The sequence below is a fragment of the Indicator indicator genome, chromosome 1, assembly GCF_027791375.1.
Source record: "Indicator indicator isolate 239-I01 chromosome 1, UM_Iind_1.1, whole genome shotgun sequence".
Lineage (NCBI taxonomy): Eukaryota > Metazoa > Chordata > Aves > Piciformes > Indicatoridae > Indicator > Indicator indicator.
The window spans coordinates 93,307,642-93,323,988 of NC_072010.1; the positions used below are offsets into that span (position 1 = coordinate 93,307,642).

Sequence of the window (16,347 nt, forward strand, 5' to 3'; positions counted from 1 at the left end):
AAATTAAATAGAACTGTGGTCTAAAGAGGAGAGGCTGTGCATACTCTAATATTTGTTCCAGTGATATTTGTACCCATGGTTGCTATGCATTTTTTGCATACCAATATATTTGGCTTCCTCTTCCACTTCTCCACGTCGCTTCAGTTCCGTGTCCTTTTTAATAGTGACTGGTATTGAAGGGCCTGCTTCTGCCTTTGTTCCTTTCCTTTCTTTCTCAGCTGTCTTTCCATTAGGGAGGTTCTTCTTGCCAGCAGATTTAGCTTTCTCTTTTCCTCCATCTTTTTCTTTCTGTTTCTCCTCTTCTGCCTGACAAGATGAATAAACTAAGTTGTCACTGTAGCCTTTGTGCAGAACAAAGGGTGGACTGCTGTAAAACGTCAGTGGTTCTCTTTTCATCCACTATAATGCTGATGTGGTGAAGCTGTCTTGGACACTCTGCTTTATCATTCTCAAACACATCATTCAGTTTATTATATTCTTATTAAATCATAATGTTAAGACTACACATTAAGTAGGAACTGTGAGAGGTAGGCAGACATTATACCTACGAAACTAATTAAAGGCCTGAAACACTGCTTCAGTTAAACTACAGCACTTGAATCAGTCAGAAACCTTCCCTGGACTGAAGGGCAATAAGACAAAAAATTTCTGTTAAGTCTTTAGCATCTCTGTTAACACTTCAGAGCATGGTGTAAAATGGTACCAGCACTATTTTTCTTTGATGTAAATATGTCTACTATCAGCCAGAACCAAGAGCCTTGCACTCATTTCACACAGGATATTACTCAGCCACTCTCATTACTTTCAAACAAAAACACCTACATAAAGTTCTGCTCAGTAATTTAAGAGTAAGAATGAAAAAAGATTTTGTAAGAATCCCAAAGCCTCACACTATAAATTCAGAAAGCTCAGAGTCTGTCTAAAATTAAAATAATTCAAATATATTAGGGTAAAGCAAAGTGCTGCAAGAACAAGAAAGCCTCCACCTTATTTCTACCCAGCAACAGTACCACACTCTAATGATGCAAAAATTACATTTAAGTATTGTAAAGCTAAATTTAATACAATAAACCAGTATTAATGTGCTGTCACTATCCTGCTGGTGTCACTTTAAAAGCCAGTAAAGCAATGAGAAAAGCTGCTCATGCAAATGACATGGGGCAGTTGATTCTGTGCAGTTGCTTTCCCTAAATCCAGCTGGAAAAGCAGCCTTTCCAGCTGTGGAAGTTGTGTTTAGTTCAATCTCAAAACCTAAGCAGAAAATCTTTTCCTCCTTTTCCTTTCTTCATGCATTCCTTTTGTGTAAAATTCAGAAATGTCTTCAAGAGATTCTTAAGAAGATGAGAGGAAGGAGAAGACAATAAGATGAGGAAATGGCTTCAAGCTGTATCAGTGGAGGTTCAAATTGGCTATTAGAAGCAACTTCTTTTCTGAAAGGGTTCTCAGACTGGAATGGGCTCCCCAGAGACATGGAGGTGTTTTAAATATGCAGAGATGTGGTGCTGAGGGACGTGGTTCAGCACCAGCCTTGGTAGAGTTAGAGAATGGTTGGACTCAATGACCTTTAAGGACTTTTCCAACCTTTAACAATTCTATGATTAAAACTATTTAAGCTGTGAAATGACTGAAATGACTGATTTGGATGCTTACATTTATTTTCAATTTTCTTCCACTTTGGACATTTCAAACCAAAGATTTTAACAGTTAGACTTGAATTCTTATCTGATGGCTACATCAAAACAGACAACACAGTCATTAGGCTACAAAAGTCACAGTCAGCTTTATCTATTACATCAGTTTATATAATTGAGTTTCAAATAAGCAGAGACATTTCTGAACTCGCCAAGATTCCAACAAAGAATGTAAGTCGAACTTAATACATCAGGAATTAAATTCTCTCCTTTCTAGGACTCTTTCCTTTTCCTCTCAATATCATATTTCTCCTTCCCCACATGATGCAGCTTTTGGTGAAGTTTCTAACCTTCAATTGGCTTTATGTTCTACAATTGTTATTTTAAGCTTCATATAACAGAATCTTACTACCTCAAACAGTATTTGGAGATGCTTCTTCTCTTTTTCATATTAACAGAAATGCATTCATCTGTCACTTTATTAAAAGCTTCTGCTCTTAATGAAATACAGAAGTTTCATAATCGTTTATTTTTGTTTATTCACTTGCTGTTTTTCTTCTGCCAAACCATTCTACTAACTGGTGTTATTCTAAAAAAAATGGACAGTTATGTTGGCTTTCTGAGAACTGATCTGCTAGCAGATTCCTGGTTTCAATTACCAATTTGTCGGCAGTGGAACTTGTACTGTACAGGCCAGTTGGGAAGGATTAAAAATTTTATGGCAGAAAATTTAGAGTTAGAGTTCTAAATTAAAAAACAGTTTCTGCCTATTCTGTACTGGAAAACACCCTCATTGCCGAGAACCCTCACAGTTCTTGATTCTGTCTTCGTTCTGCAACTACTGCTCTCATGATTGCCTGTCATGCTTTAATAGAGATGTAATCCAGAGGAGGGGACAAATTTGTCCAGATTGCTTGGCTAAAATAGAAAAGAAGTTGTAAATTTCAGAGATTCTTCAACTTTCAATACTGACTATCCTCAGATTCTCTGGGGTGATAAAATTATAGTTACTAGAGTAATCTTCCCATATCAAAGCTAAGGGTTCTATTTTAATATTGAAGTGCCTAATCTTCAAACTCCAATTTAATTTGTTTTACAGTTTACTTATCAGCACTGACTGATCTAAGAGAAAAAGCCCCACTATAAAAAAAAAAAAATCTGGTAGATTCAGCCTCTCAATTTCTCTTCAGATTGAAAACATATTTTTCTCTCATATTTTTAATATATATTTCTATGGCTTACATTACCATTTGCTAATCAGCTTTGCAACTGACTTCTGTGGGAACAGGACACAACTTTAATCTACCACCTAGCATTTAACAATCTTGTGCTTGTGTACAAATTTACAGACTTTTCAATCACACAAAATCCACGAAGCATTTTCTTCTTGCATCTTTTATATGCATAGACTGCTCAAGTCTCCATCACATTTGACATTACAGTTTTTGATCAATTAACCAGGTAAACTATTGCAACAATTATATGACTTATTAATGATCTTCAACTGCATGAATGTTTTCTGAAAGAAGACAATATGAAAGACATTCTGTTCAGTAAGTTGGTTGAAATATAACCATGACAAATTTTTTTTGGCCTTAATTATAGGTATTAGAAAGCAATCAGAGGTCTGACCTGATTGTGATTCTGTGCAAGCTTGGTGAAATTCCTAGAATACATAAGGCCATCTCAGAAGCAGTAGTGATGATCTTGGAGAATACGTGTGAGTGAGTTTTGGGAACACTGCAAAATTTTTGTACCTGGTTCTGAGAAGCAGACTTTAAGATTGAACTCTGCAAATAGTTCATGAGGAGAACAAGCCTAATGAACTAGAAACTATGACATATGCTTGGGGTTGTTTAGTTAAATATGTAACATATTTCTGCAGAATAGAGAGTAAGGACATTGGTCTTCATACTGCTTTGCTTCTCACTGTGTAACAGGTTTAAAGTAGGGTTGATAATATTAGAAACCTTTTCCAAATGCCTGTGTTGCAGAGATAGCTGAGCAGTAACACTGATTGCTGTAGAAAAGCAAAAGCACAGAGGTGAAGGTTTTAAGAAGAGGTTCAACAAAAATCTGCCAGGAATTATTTCATGTGAATGTTATCCTGTCTTAGTCTCAGAGGATGGAACAGATAACACCTCCAAATTTCCTCGAGAGAGATGATTCATGATAATAATCTTTTCATAATACTGCTCTGCATCTATCATTGATACCTCTCAAGTAATAAACTCTCTTACCTTTACTTCAGCACAGATATATTCAGCTGAAACCAGTTTCTAGCGGTTTGCTATTGGTTCTAAGACTTAGTTAAGACATTACTACTTCTAACTCTAGCAAACAGTTCTTGTATAAATATATTTTTGTTCTCTTCCCCTCCCTGCCCCGTTTTACCTGCATTTGAAAAATTGACAGCTTCTTCCCCCAAACCTAATTAACTTAAGATAGATTTCTATTCACATTTCTCTTCAAATATAGATCTAGAAAGTTATATATGAAAAGAAAGCTGAATTTATGGAAAAAGCACTGGAATAGAAGTGTCTTCATAAAGTTAATTAAGCATCCTCTCTAAGGAATACTGTAGTACCTTCTTTTCAGCTTCTCTTCTCTGAAAGTCCTTCTGTTTGAGGCAAAGCAGTTGAAATTTCAACAGCTTTCCAGTTAGTGTTACAGGAATTTCTTCACCACCATCCAGAATGGCTTTGGCTACTTCTATCACCTGCAGAGGAAAAAATCCAAACCAACCAAACAAATAAAAACAAACAAAACCCCAACCCACCCAACCAACCAACACCACCACAAAGTAATCATTACTTGTATAGTTTTAATATTACATTTGACACGTATTTTACACACTGATATGAGGAAGTGCAATCTCACACTGCACAGTGCATGAGTCAAAATTGCCATGCTTTCAGTAAAACAGTATTTCAGTAAGATGCATAACTACTCTCTGGTTCCTAAGACCTAAGACATACTATATCTGCTCTAGTATGAGATAGAACTAAAATGGAAAAAAAAATGAGTAAAGACTCCCCCAGTTACCCAAACAAAATGCATTTTTTTTTTTAGGTTTTAAACAGAGAAGTAACATTATGCAACTATTTATCATAAAGTAAAAAGCTAAAAAGCGTTTAACAGGTAGCAATCAAGGGGAATAGTTTAGAGTACTGTTTACAAAGTTACTAGTGTCTGAGGCACTAGCCCTGAATGAAAGATAAAAACTTCTTGAAGGGAATTTGAGAGGGTCTGTCTTGGTGAAAATACACCCCTTCCCTGTGTAATTCTGATTCTGTTGGTATGCAGCCTAATTGGGGTGAAATAAGGCTATTGAGTTTTCTTAGGGTGATGACAGCAGCAGGAACATACAGCTGCATTGTCCAGATGTGTGGCATTGACAGGCTGTTTTATGACTATGTTTTTTACAGCTTGTTTCCACTAAATTTCATACAACTCACTAACATCTGGGCCATTTTCCTTGGAGCCTCATAACCACTTTATTTACTGCGAAAAAAATAAAATAACATAAAAATACCATAAAAAGTTGTTATATGTTTCTTTTCACTTGTGCTGTCTCTGTAATAAAGTTCACCTATGTAGGAAGCACTGCTGAGGAATAATACAACCATAATATTTTTCTACTTTTGTTTTTAAGCAACCATCAGCTTTATTTATAACCATGGGCTGAATTAGGTGTTACTTAAATGTTCTGACATGTTTCTCTTTTCCCCTCTTGGAGCAATTACAGTTGGGCACATATGGTGTCAATTTTGCTTGCTAACATTCAAACAATGAAGGTGCACACTGCATCCCACTGAACTGTGTCTTGTCTAATGCAAACACCACCATTAGCTTTGAGCTTTCATAGCTTCTTGCCCAGCTTAGAAGTTTTCACTTCTCAAGTAAAACAGAGGTAAGCAAACACAGTCACCAAAAATGCTTCGCTATATAAAACAAAACCAAAAATGGGATCCAAATTATTGCATACTGAACTATCCTTTCATACAAATGCAAATAAAGTACAGAAAAACAAATCTTTTAAAATCCAGATTTTTCTGAAGCATGTAACAGGGAGAGAAAACAAAATACTTCCATTTATAAAACCTCCTAAAAGAAACATGCACCTCCAATGCTAATAAATCTGACAATATCCTTAACATACATATAAGAGAAGACAATATGGTTAAAATCAGTTCTGCCTCACATCTCTTGTATTCAGAGTAAGACTGCTTTCTGTCCAAGGTCTCAACAAACCAACCACAGAAGGCTTCTGGAAAGACACTGACTGACTCCAAGAGTCATAGCAGAAAATCAAGGATATGTGAAGAATAGACTCAAACTGCCTCAGACTATAGGCACCCTAGAAACTACAAGCTACCCCAACAAAAAAAGGGTCACTGAGAGCTAGCTACACAAATCTAAGCTCTGAAATAGCATAGTAATTTCCCTTAGAGAAAAAAAAAACTTTCAAACAGATTTTTTGCAGAAGTGGTGTTTACAGCCTACAGAATGGGGTGCTTTCCAGTCACCTCATCTCAATGAGTTGCACATTTCTTAAAACACAATTGAGCAGAAAAGGAGGGATTGTGAAAGGAATCCTGAAACATGTATATATAGTAACCTGGCTTTATGGCAGTTGCTGATTTATTGTTCATGGAAGACGGAAGGAACACTTATAACCTGTTCTTCCTGACAAGTTCAAAGCATTTTACCAGTCAATAGCAACACAACAGGAATATTCCTGTCTTACAGGTAGAGAATACAGAAACTAACAGACTTCTCTGAGGTCTATAGTGAGTGGGACAGCTCTGAGTGGGTGAGAAGGACAAACTTCCTTATGTGAGGCATTAGAGAAGCTAAACCAAACTATTTAGCAGGACTATATTCAAACTGTAGAGGGAGGTCATACAAATAAGATAAAATGAGCACATTGCATTTGGCAATACAAAGAAACCAAACAGCTTTTCATACAGTAATGTAAAATCTGCTTTATGCATAAGCAAATAAAAAACAATCCTCCATCACTGCTTGTTTAAAGACAGAACATAAATCAATCCATGTGCAGTAGATAAAAGAAATTAACAATTTGTTACACTTATGCACGTTTACTTTTCCTGTGGTACTGTGAACTATGCAGACACCCAGCATAAATGGTTAAGAATTCAGAGCCTCAAATTAAAAAAAAAAAAAAAAAAGAGAAAACAAAACAAACCAACCAAACAAAAAAAAGTCAAAAAAGCTGAAGAGAAAGACTTTGTAAGAGCATAGAAGGAATTTTTTGGAATGCTATACTATGAAGGCGATTTTTTTCAGATTGACTCGACTTCATCCTACCAGTGATGACCTCCTTCTGATGTGAGAAACCATGGAAACTTGGATGGACAAACTCGGTTAGGTAGGGCCTCTTTCCTTTTAAAGAAAGAGGAAACTTAGCATTCCTCACACAGCAGGGGTTATATTTGTGAAGTGCAGAAAGGCTTCAGTAATGCAGTATTTGATCTCACATGGGGGCAGTATGAACCATGCAGAGATTTAGCTGCACAGTGCATAAGGGTATGTATTTCAAGCCATGAGTGCTTGTAAGAGACACTATACCATTGGCAGATGCTAGTGCTGTTGAGAAAGAGATTGGTCTTAAAAATTAAGGAAACACTTAAAGCCAGAATCTTTATGGTATCTTTCCTTGAAATGCCTCCTTTGCAATACACAGAACAATTGCAGCTGCCAAATCATAATCAGAAAAGCTTTTAAAGTGAGAAAGTTAATTATCCACCTTCACAGCTTTATCACCAGTTGGAAGAAGTAGCACCATTTACTATGAACAGTGGTTAATCCATTTCATAGTCTAGTTCTGCCATATCCAGGGTGAGCTTCCTAATACCCTGTCTTCCCTCTTGTTCTTGAAACTGTAAGAAATCCAGGCCATCACAAATACCTCAGACCCTGTGTTTTCCTAAAGGAAACATAGTGGCTCCTAGAACTCCTCAGTAATTCAAGTCCCTTGGTAGCTGACAAAGTTCAAGTCAATTTGTAGCAGAAGATATATTGGTCAAGAGGCTCTATGGATTAACATACACCAACCAAGTTATTGTTTACTGTTCAAATGTATTTCTGTATTTTACTAAGCAACCTAATAAATGCAGGGAGGCGGAGGAAAGCAGTCTTATTACAATCTGTATTGTCAATCACTCACAAACAACTTTCAAGACACACTAGGGAAGAAAAGCTGCGTGTGTCATACTGTTATATTTGTGTTGCCAAAGAAGGCTTCTTTACACATACTGCTAAATATTCCCAAATCTGCTAATGTCATTTCATCGACTAGAATATACTACAATCAATCATCTTGAAAGAACCCCAGGAATGCACTGGTCTAACTGAAACAATTTCTTTCAGATAATACGTGCAGTGTTGGAAGGCAATTTAGTCACTACTATTAGACCATTCACCTAATTTAATTTTTCCTCTCAGAACCTCTTCCCTACTTTGATGTCAAAAGATGACTTGCCTAATCATTAGCCTTCACTGGGAAATTAAAGACTCGCAACCCAACCTGAGCTTAAGGACTCATGTAAATCAACAGATCAATTGTATATCTGAGCTTTGTGTATGTATATTGCACATGTACAGAGCTCCATATAGAGCTTATGTATCCACAAGGTAGTTTGTAATCAGAGAAGACTCTAATTAATGTGTCTTCCAGAAAAGTAAAAGAATTAAAGTGGATTCATGACTCCTTCTGCCCCTCTGAGTCCTTTTCAAACAAATCTACTAAAAAACCATGACACTTTGACTACTGAGCCATACTGAGAAAATACCTATCCTGTTTACATACTAAATATCTGCCTTTGTATTGTGAGAACATTCTCAAAGCAGCAGCAATAGCTACTTGTGCCCTATAAAATACATTGTCACCCACGTGAGTGACTCTGGGTTTTGCCAAATCACAGCACAGCTTGATCTGGTTAGCAGAAATCTAGTTAAAAGAAGGTAGGAAGGTCTATTCTTTAAACTTCTTTCTACTGAAAATGTACATCCTGAGGGCATACCTAAACTGGTTTAATCCCAGCAATGCAGAACGAGAGCTGAGATGTCTGTACAGTGTATATATCTTAGTGTACAAGTACTTAAATAATGTTTTAAGTGAAATACAATGAGGTGAATAACCTAATTTAAGTAAAAATAAGAAAATAGCTCACACAAAAATAAGGAAGACTTTTCACCTTGGCTTTAAAGAGCTCATACTGTCTACAACATGCACCTCCCATGGCATCCTGGACATCTAACTGCTACCAAAATGAAGTGCTTTAATGAAGACAAAAATCCAATCACAAGATATGTGTATTCCAAAGATCAGTCATTAGCATTGCTATCTTAGAAGGAAGGAGTTCTAGCCATAGGGAGAGTTTTCTCATGTGACGCCTCAGGTATTTGTTTTGCCTTTAACACTCTGACTGGGGGCAGACAGTGGAAATAGCACTTAAGTGATTTCTGAAGAATTGAATGCAGACTTTTTTTTTTGACAAGAGGGGACTGGCCAGTCTGCTGTGATCTCCGCACAGAGGAAGAGATACATAGCTTTCATCAAATCTTTAAATGTTTACATTTCTGTGTAATATCACCTGCCAAGCAAGTCTTTGCATTGTGGAGTAGAGTATTTTATGCTTCTGGGAAGTAAATTGTCTCCAGTGATTCCAGCCAACTGGACATTGCAGAACTAAAGGACTTAGGCAGCTTCTCTGCATCTGGCTAGGAAGAGAATCCAGCCATAAATGGAACAGTAAGATTTAAGGAGGAAAGTTATCTCATCAACCCTTGTGCTGGCAGAACCCATCTAGTTACATCTTGCCAGAGTTTCTTAAGTTGCCTCTGAACTCATGGGCCAGGAAGCCCCACTTGCCTTGTAGGCTTGATGAAATTCCTAGGCAGGATCTTTCCACCTTGGTCCAGGTTTGCAACAGCACTTTTGGCATTTTTTTGTCCCTTCTCTTTGGTGACAAAAGGCTCTGAGATCAGTTGCTGTACTTGAGAAAAATATCTTACACTTCATTGTTCTTAATGAACTAAATACAGTGACTTATACTTTTTTAAAGCAAGAAAACAGAGAACAGCATTTCCTTTGGCTACTCCAGAGGGTCCCTCACCAATTTACAGATTACATTCTTACAGACATCATTGCTGTTTGCTCTAGTTACACAGAGGTTTCAATAAGATCTGCACAGAAAAGCAGGGAAATATATACCTAGTTGCATGCATGCAGGAAACTGTCATCTAGGAAGCTAAAACAAGGTCTCAAGCAGGTTCTCTTAATATGTTCTAGAGCAGGTTTTAAATAACTAGGTAAATTTCAAAAGATATCAAGTTTCTTTCCTAGAAAACAAATCATCATCAATTTTGATTTTCATGAATGGCCTCAGGCCAAATAATTGCAACTAACGAGACTAAAATAATAATACACACAGAAGGCATTGCTTCTAGAATCCTACAACTAGGATTATGAAGAAGGGTTTCTACTCTGAAATGAAACTACACACTCAGTTTAGTCTGAAGTAGACCTTCTCTTTATGTCATGCCATGACCAGCACTTCAAATAGTCTTTCCAGCAGCAGCCTTCACTTCTTAAGTTTACCTTCCACACACTTCTCGCAAAGCACTAATTCACAGCAATGCTTAAAGACTAGTTTAAATTCCTTATCTCATGGCTAAATTAATTAAAAATTTTCCAATTCAGCTTGTTCAATGCTATGTTTCACAATCCTACATGAGTTTTTAGTATCTTGGGTTATATATTTTGTCTGAGGAATCTGGTTTATTTACACCTAGAAAACGTGATGATCCTTCTGCCCCTTCTACAGCCTATTGCCTATTAAGGCAAAAAGTACAGTGAACAAGGACTCTGAGAGCAACAAACAAAACCTAAAGAAAATAAGCTCATGTACTATATAAATACTTTCAAAACAATACAGGATTCTATTTATAACCAATAACCTTTTAGTCCTTAAAATAAGCGGTATGAAGCATGAACTAATTAAGATTTATCTGCAAGCAGTCAATTGAACTGGACTTTAATGGAAAAACTGTGTGTATTATGCTTGGCAATAGACTGATTTAATCTGGGAGCATCTTTGGTTTGCTTGTTGAAACAGAACAACTAGACTGGTATCTCAGTATGGCTGGTGATACGGATTGGCTGTAATGTACATTGACTCACACAGTAAAACACTTCTGCTTTTACCAGCACTGAAGTTTGAAGTATCTGAGGTGACACTCCCCCCCTGTTAGCAAGGAGGTAGAATCAAGTGAGGCTTTCAACCATTCACTGTGCAGCTCTGGAAGCAAGTTGACAGGTGAATCAAACAGGTCCTGAGTTCAGCCAGCAATAACAAGAAGCAGAACAATTTGTAATCAAAATTCTGTACGTTCTGTATTCTCTTCTGTTTAAACATTAACAGTTCCTGCATATGCCATGCACGCTGATGTTTCCTTGCTTGTCACACGCAAGAATCAGAGCGATAATTCAGCACAATCAGATGGGTAACAGAAACCTGGACAGCTTGATTTAAAACTTCTCACCATTTCAGATGAAAAGCAGAAAAACAACAGAAAGACAATGTGTGTCAGCAGTGGTAAGGACAATAACAGATTTACTTGTTTCTAAAAACATCAGGAAAAATATCTTTAACATGACATTTGTCTACCTATTAAATGGAAACAGTAGAATAAAGGTGAATGAAAAGCAGGCATGAGCCTAAATTCCAAATGCAGAAAACCAAGATGGTTGTATCACTTAATTAATAAGCAGTTATTTCCAAATGTATCAATGGAAAATTTCAAAAAAGGCAGTTTTTGAAGCTAGGCAACCCCAAAACTGGTAGACCAGGACAACATATGCAAAGAAGCATTAAAAAGTATAGGCAGCTGAGGAGCTCTGCATATGATGAATACTGACTTTAAGCAACTCTTGGACAAGGTCAGTTTTAAACTAAATGAATGAAAGTTAATGTCACACCAACAGTTAAAAAAAGGAAAACTAGAACAGAATATGTAATTTTAAGTACTGTCAATGTAATTCTGCAAAACAACAGAGCGGCTGACACATTACTTCCTTGATGTACTAATAGAAGATTCACTGAACAACAAATGAAAGGAGGGTAAGATAATTACTTGTTCACTGTGGTTCTTTTTGGAGAAAAAAAGAATATGGTCTTTTCCTAAAGAGAATAGCTTTCTTCAGTAAGACTGAAATTCTAGTTGAAACAGTGCCTCTGATGTAGTGATAAGGAGAATTCTGTAAGCATTCTTTGACTAATGATTTAGAAACAAGCACTCTATAGTTAGTAAAGCAGTGATAAAGACTAAAACTCATTAGCTGATGGATGTAAAAACGGAATTGCAAACCGAGTTATCAAGAAGGCACAAGAACCACAGGAAATATAAATAATGTAGTGGAAAATTCATTCATACCAAGAAATTTGGACAGTGTAATATAGCATAAGAAAGCTGAATGATTTGATTTTGTTAAATTACAAGAATTACATCTCAAAGAAAAAAGGCTAAATTTATAGGATGGAAAAACCTTTAAAGTGGTAAATTTGGGAAGGACTCATACGTTGAAGGTGTACCAATCAATTCAAAATAAGCTGTCACTGGAAGGCAACAGCCAAGACAACTTAGACAGTCTGCAGATTTGTATACAATGAGCTATCAAATAGGAGTACATGCATTATGTTATGCTTGCGTATGATATGCTGCCAACAAAAACACTAAGTCCATTCAGTGTCCACAAATAAAAATTGTGAATTGTAAATGTTTGTTAGAGAAGATTCACAGAAATTATTAATGAATTAAAAAAAACCACAAAAACCAAACAACCACACCCCCCCAAAAAAAAAAAAAAAACTCACAGAGGAATTCATTACACATTGCTAAATAAAGAAAATAATTAAGGGACAATTTGAACACAATCTCAGATTTTCTACACAGAGAGGAATAATTGCAAGATTTTATTCAATTTAGTAATTATGTCTGTAAGCCACACACTGAAACTAGAAGCAACTTTTATCAGGAAAGGTCCTCCTCAGAAATTAATTTGTAGCAGATTCTTGATTGTCTTCAATCGTTTAGAAAAAAACCCACACAACCTTGATTTAAAAAAATTCAAAACAGACAATTTTTGAAATAAAAAAACAAACAAACTTGTGCTACAAGTCACAGAAATATCTTCTGCCAATCAGTCCTATCTATTCTCTTGTTTCACACAACACAAACCAAACTGTTGATAGGAACACTGGCAAGAAATTGAACTCTTAGGCCATAGTGTTTAGAAATTTTCTCACAAAATCAGAAGAATCAAACAATTTAGTGGTCATATTTTGTGTGTGTGATATATATATACACATATATATATACATATATATATATACACACACACATTTATTTCTTTCTGTAGCATTCGCTACAGTCTCTTGGGACACCAGACCATATTTACTCTTGAAAAACATGTGAATTTTTCACACCTGACCAGAAAAGTTAGCTCTCCAAGAAGCAATGTTACACCCTTTGTAATTCTCTTGTGAACCAGAACAGTACAAACCATAACGATGTAAACCTAAACTATTAGGCATTCACCAAGCCCTTCCCAGCCTAGGCTGAGAAGAACAGAGAGCACTGAGTCAGAGATGAAGGGGGAAGGAAAACTCTTCTTTCCAAAGCTCTGTCTCTTGCAGGTAAGGGAAAGATGAAGAGTGGAAACACAGGCATCATTAAAGACAAGGCACAGGATAAAGGTAAATAAATTAAATCACCTTTCCTTTAAATTAGGCCAAATACTTACACATTTGAGGTCTAAAGTCCAGATAGTCCATTCGCCTTTTTGTTCCCAATATGAATTTCTCCAACCACCTCCTCTTCCCACCCTCTGCCACTTATGGTATTTGCTGCTACCACAGACTTCATTCCACTTGTGCAATGGCCTCTTTCCCTGGGTTGTGCCCATTTTTTTCTACTTAAAGCTTCTACTCTGCAACAGTATGCAATACAGAGCCAAAAAGAAGATTAATTTATCCTTAGGTTTGTTTTTTTTGTATATATATTTAATTCTGACATGTCTACAAGCTTTTCTAATGTGTAATCACATATTTCTGTCCTCAAGGAACCACAAGCCTAGCAAGGATTTCTGGAGCACTATGTCCACTGCTCATGCTGCCTCCCATCCTCCAAATTCAGATGTCAGTAAAGTTAACCAGTCTACCCAGTGAAGTATTTATTTTCAACTGCTATAGACTCACAGAATTCCAGGATGAGAATGAGCCACAATTTGGATTTGGCACCTGATCCAATTCCATTTTTCAGTTTGACAGCTACAGGTAGGAGCATTGCTGTCAGAAACCAGAATGAGTATATTCATTCTTGATAGGAAGTTGAATGAAAATTTATAATTTTTGTTGCAATTAAGCTGTTTTGGTTACACAGGATAGCTTTTCCTGAAGATGAGTCAGAGTAGTGTGAAGGATGCTGCTGTTACAAGACTTCAGTTTTGATGGCTTCAAAATCACATGGACACATTTTGAAGGCAGTGTTCTTGTATCCACTTCCAAAAAAAACTGTTCTGGTCTCTGCCACTTGTGTCTTTTTCATCTTTCTACAACAATTTATCCCATGCATCTCAGCCTACCTGAGACAACCACAAAATTTTTCCTCATCTCTCTCCTTTCCTTCCCTCTCTCTCTCATAGCCACATCCTTTATTCAGCTGTTCATTTCCAGCAATGTCCATCTATCTGCTTCCAGCCTTCTCATATGAAAGGGCCACAATGGGCTCCATCTTTTTTATCAATCTTTTCTCACCATGGTACTACTATCCAGCTCCCTCCTGCGGATCCAACAAGATTCCTTCTCAGTTTCCTGGGTAACATAAAGGCAACTTTGCTGATCCTGCCCCAACAAGTCCAAAACTGGAAAACAACTCTTACAAAAAAAAAAAAAAGTCCTTCCATCCACATAGGTTCTGAACTCAATGTCACCAGACTTTTCAAGGAAAAAAGAAAGAAGAAAAAGAAAAATCAGCCTCGTGAATAAATCCATTACACTAAATTTAGGCTTGTGTAAGTTTTCAAAATTCAAAGTCTGAAAATTAAGCCACTTAATTACATACAACATTATCAACCTTAACAGAAAGCTGACAAAACAAATACATACAGAAACAAGGAAAGATACATACGTAGCTTATATAATGCATGTATTTTGTTCAAACATACTGTAGGTTTAGGTCTTGTCCTTTGGAATAATTGTGCAAGATTAATTTGATTCATTATGAAATCTGTTGGTATTTTATATTTTCCTTTCCATATACAAAGAAGAAAAATAAATTTCCACAGCATCTTTAAGAGATACTCAGCCTAAAACCATTCAATTAAGTGCTGGAATTAGCACAGAATTACCTGTCAGGACTCCTGTTAAAGTTACTCAAGAGAGTGAAGGTGCTTGACACCTAATTCTTGATTTGGAAATCTTTTAGCTATGTATTCACAAACCCTACCCTGATACTCTCACTCTGTACAATAAGAGTGATATGAAATTCAGTACAGTAAGAAAATAGAAACTCTGAAGGGAAATAATCTAGGCAACTGGTATTATTTTAATACGATCTATAATTATCTTCCAATATACCATGTGAAAGTTTGACATGTAGGCATCATGGACTGCTACATGGAAGTGTATTCAAAATCCCTGCATGTCAGCAGATGCAATGTGCAAGACCAATGAAATGGGTAAAAATGTCACTATTAAGACCATTAACAATCACATTATTATGTATGTCACCAGTCCCAAACTGAAACACATGTATATGTCATATGTTCAAAGGCCGTTAAATGTCAGGAATTTCATTCACAGTCTCCCTAGAAATGAATACGTGTTTGTGGAAATGATAGTGTGTTGAATCCCACCACAGAGAAAGGAACTGTATGCAGTGAAGACAGAAATGCTCCTTTCAGAAAAATATTTCACAACCCTGAGCTCTGTGCTAACATTGTACTTGTTTATCCCTACTGCAGTGAAAGCTTTGAATGCACAAACTGCACGTAAAGCTTTAAGTGAATGCTCAAGAGCAAATTCTGCCCAGAGAGGCAGGATCTTACTGCTTGTGGCAACACGATCGATCGCTTAATTTGCTACGGACAGAACGGAAACCGAGTCTAAGCAAAAGGTCAGAATAGGCATTTTCTATTCTCTGTTCAAGTTGGGAAGCAAAAAAAATGCCTTTGAGGAGTAAAGTAAGTAGCTAATGAGACACAGCACTGACAGCTGGAATTTAATAAGTATCTACTTCACAAGGAAAATTGCTCTTAGTAATTAAATACAGGTATCATACAAAGCTTCTGCTTAGAGCTAGACTTCAAAATCGTACTGTCAGTAGGACTGAAGCAGTTTTACAAAGCAGGGAATATAAGGGTGAGTTTGCCTGGGAGGCTAGTCCTAAATGAACAAGGTTAATTGCATAAAATTCACAGTCGTGTCAGTGGTAAATAACACCAAAGGGACTTGTTCAGATAGTAGTCTGGCATTACAGAAAAACAGACTGCAACTAAAAAGACCTGTTATAAAGTCCACCAAACCCTGAGACACATAAAAAGTTTATTAGCCATTGCAGAACTAAAATGCAAACAAGATTTTTTTAGAGGGATACAGAATTCTTTATGCTCCAGGTCTGTAGAGTC

The 16,347-nt window shown here is 36.5% G+C and overlaps 1 protein-coding gene across 1 annotated transcript in view; it reads right to left on the bottom strand.

Annotated features, from left to right (window-relative positions):
* The window catches only part of SPAG17 (sperm associated antigen 17), a 109,020-nt gene that overhangs the window by 83,562 nt on the left and 9,111 nt on the right, over positions 1-16,347 (bottom strand). The window contains exons 4-5 of the mRNA XM_054388939.1: positions 4,219-4,350; positions 102-306 (exon numbers count right to left, since the gene is read on the bottom strand). Of these exons, the coding sequence (XP_054244914.1) occupies positions 102-306; positions 4,219-4,350 (337 nt within the window). The remainder of the gene's footprint in view (positions 1-101; positions 307-4,218; positions 4,351-16,347) is intronic.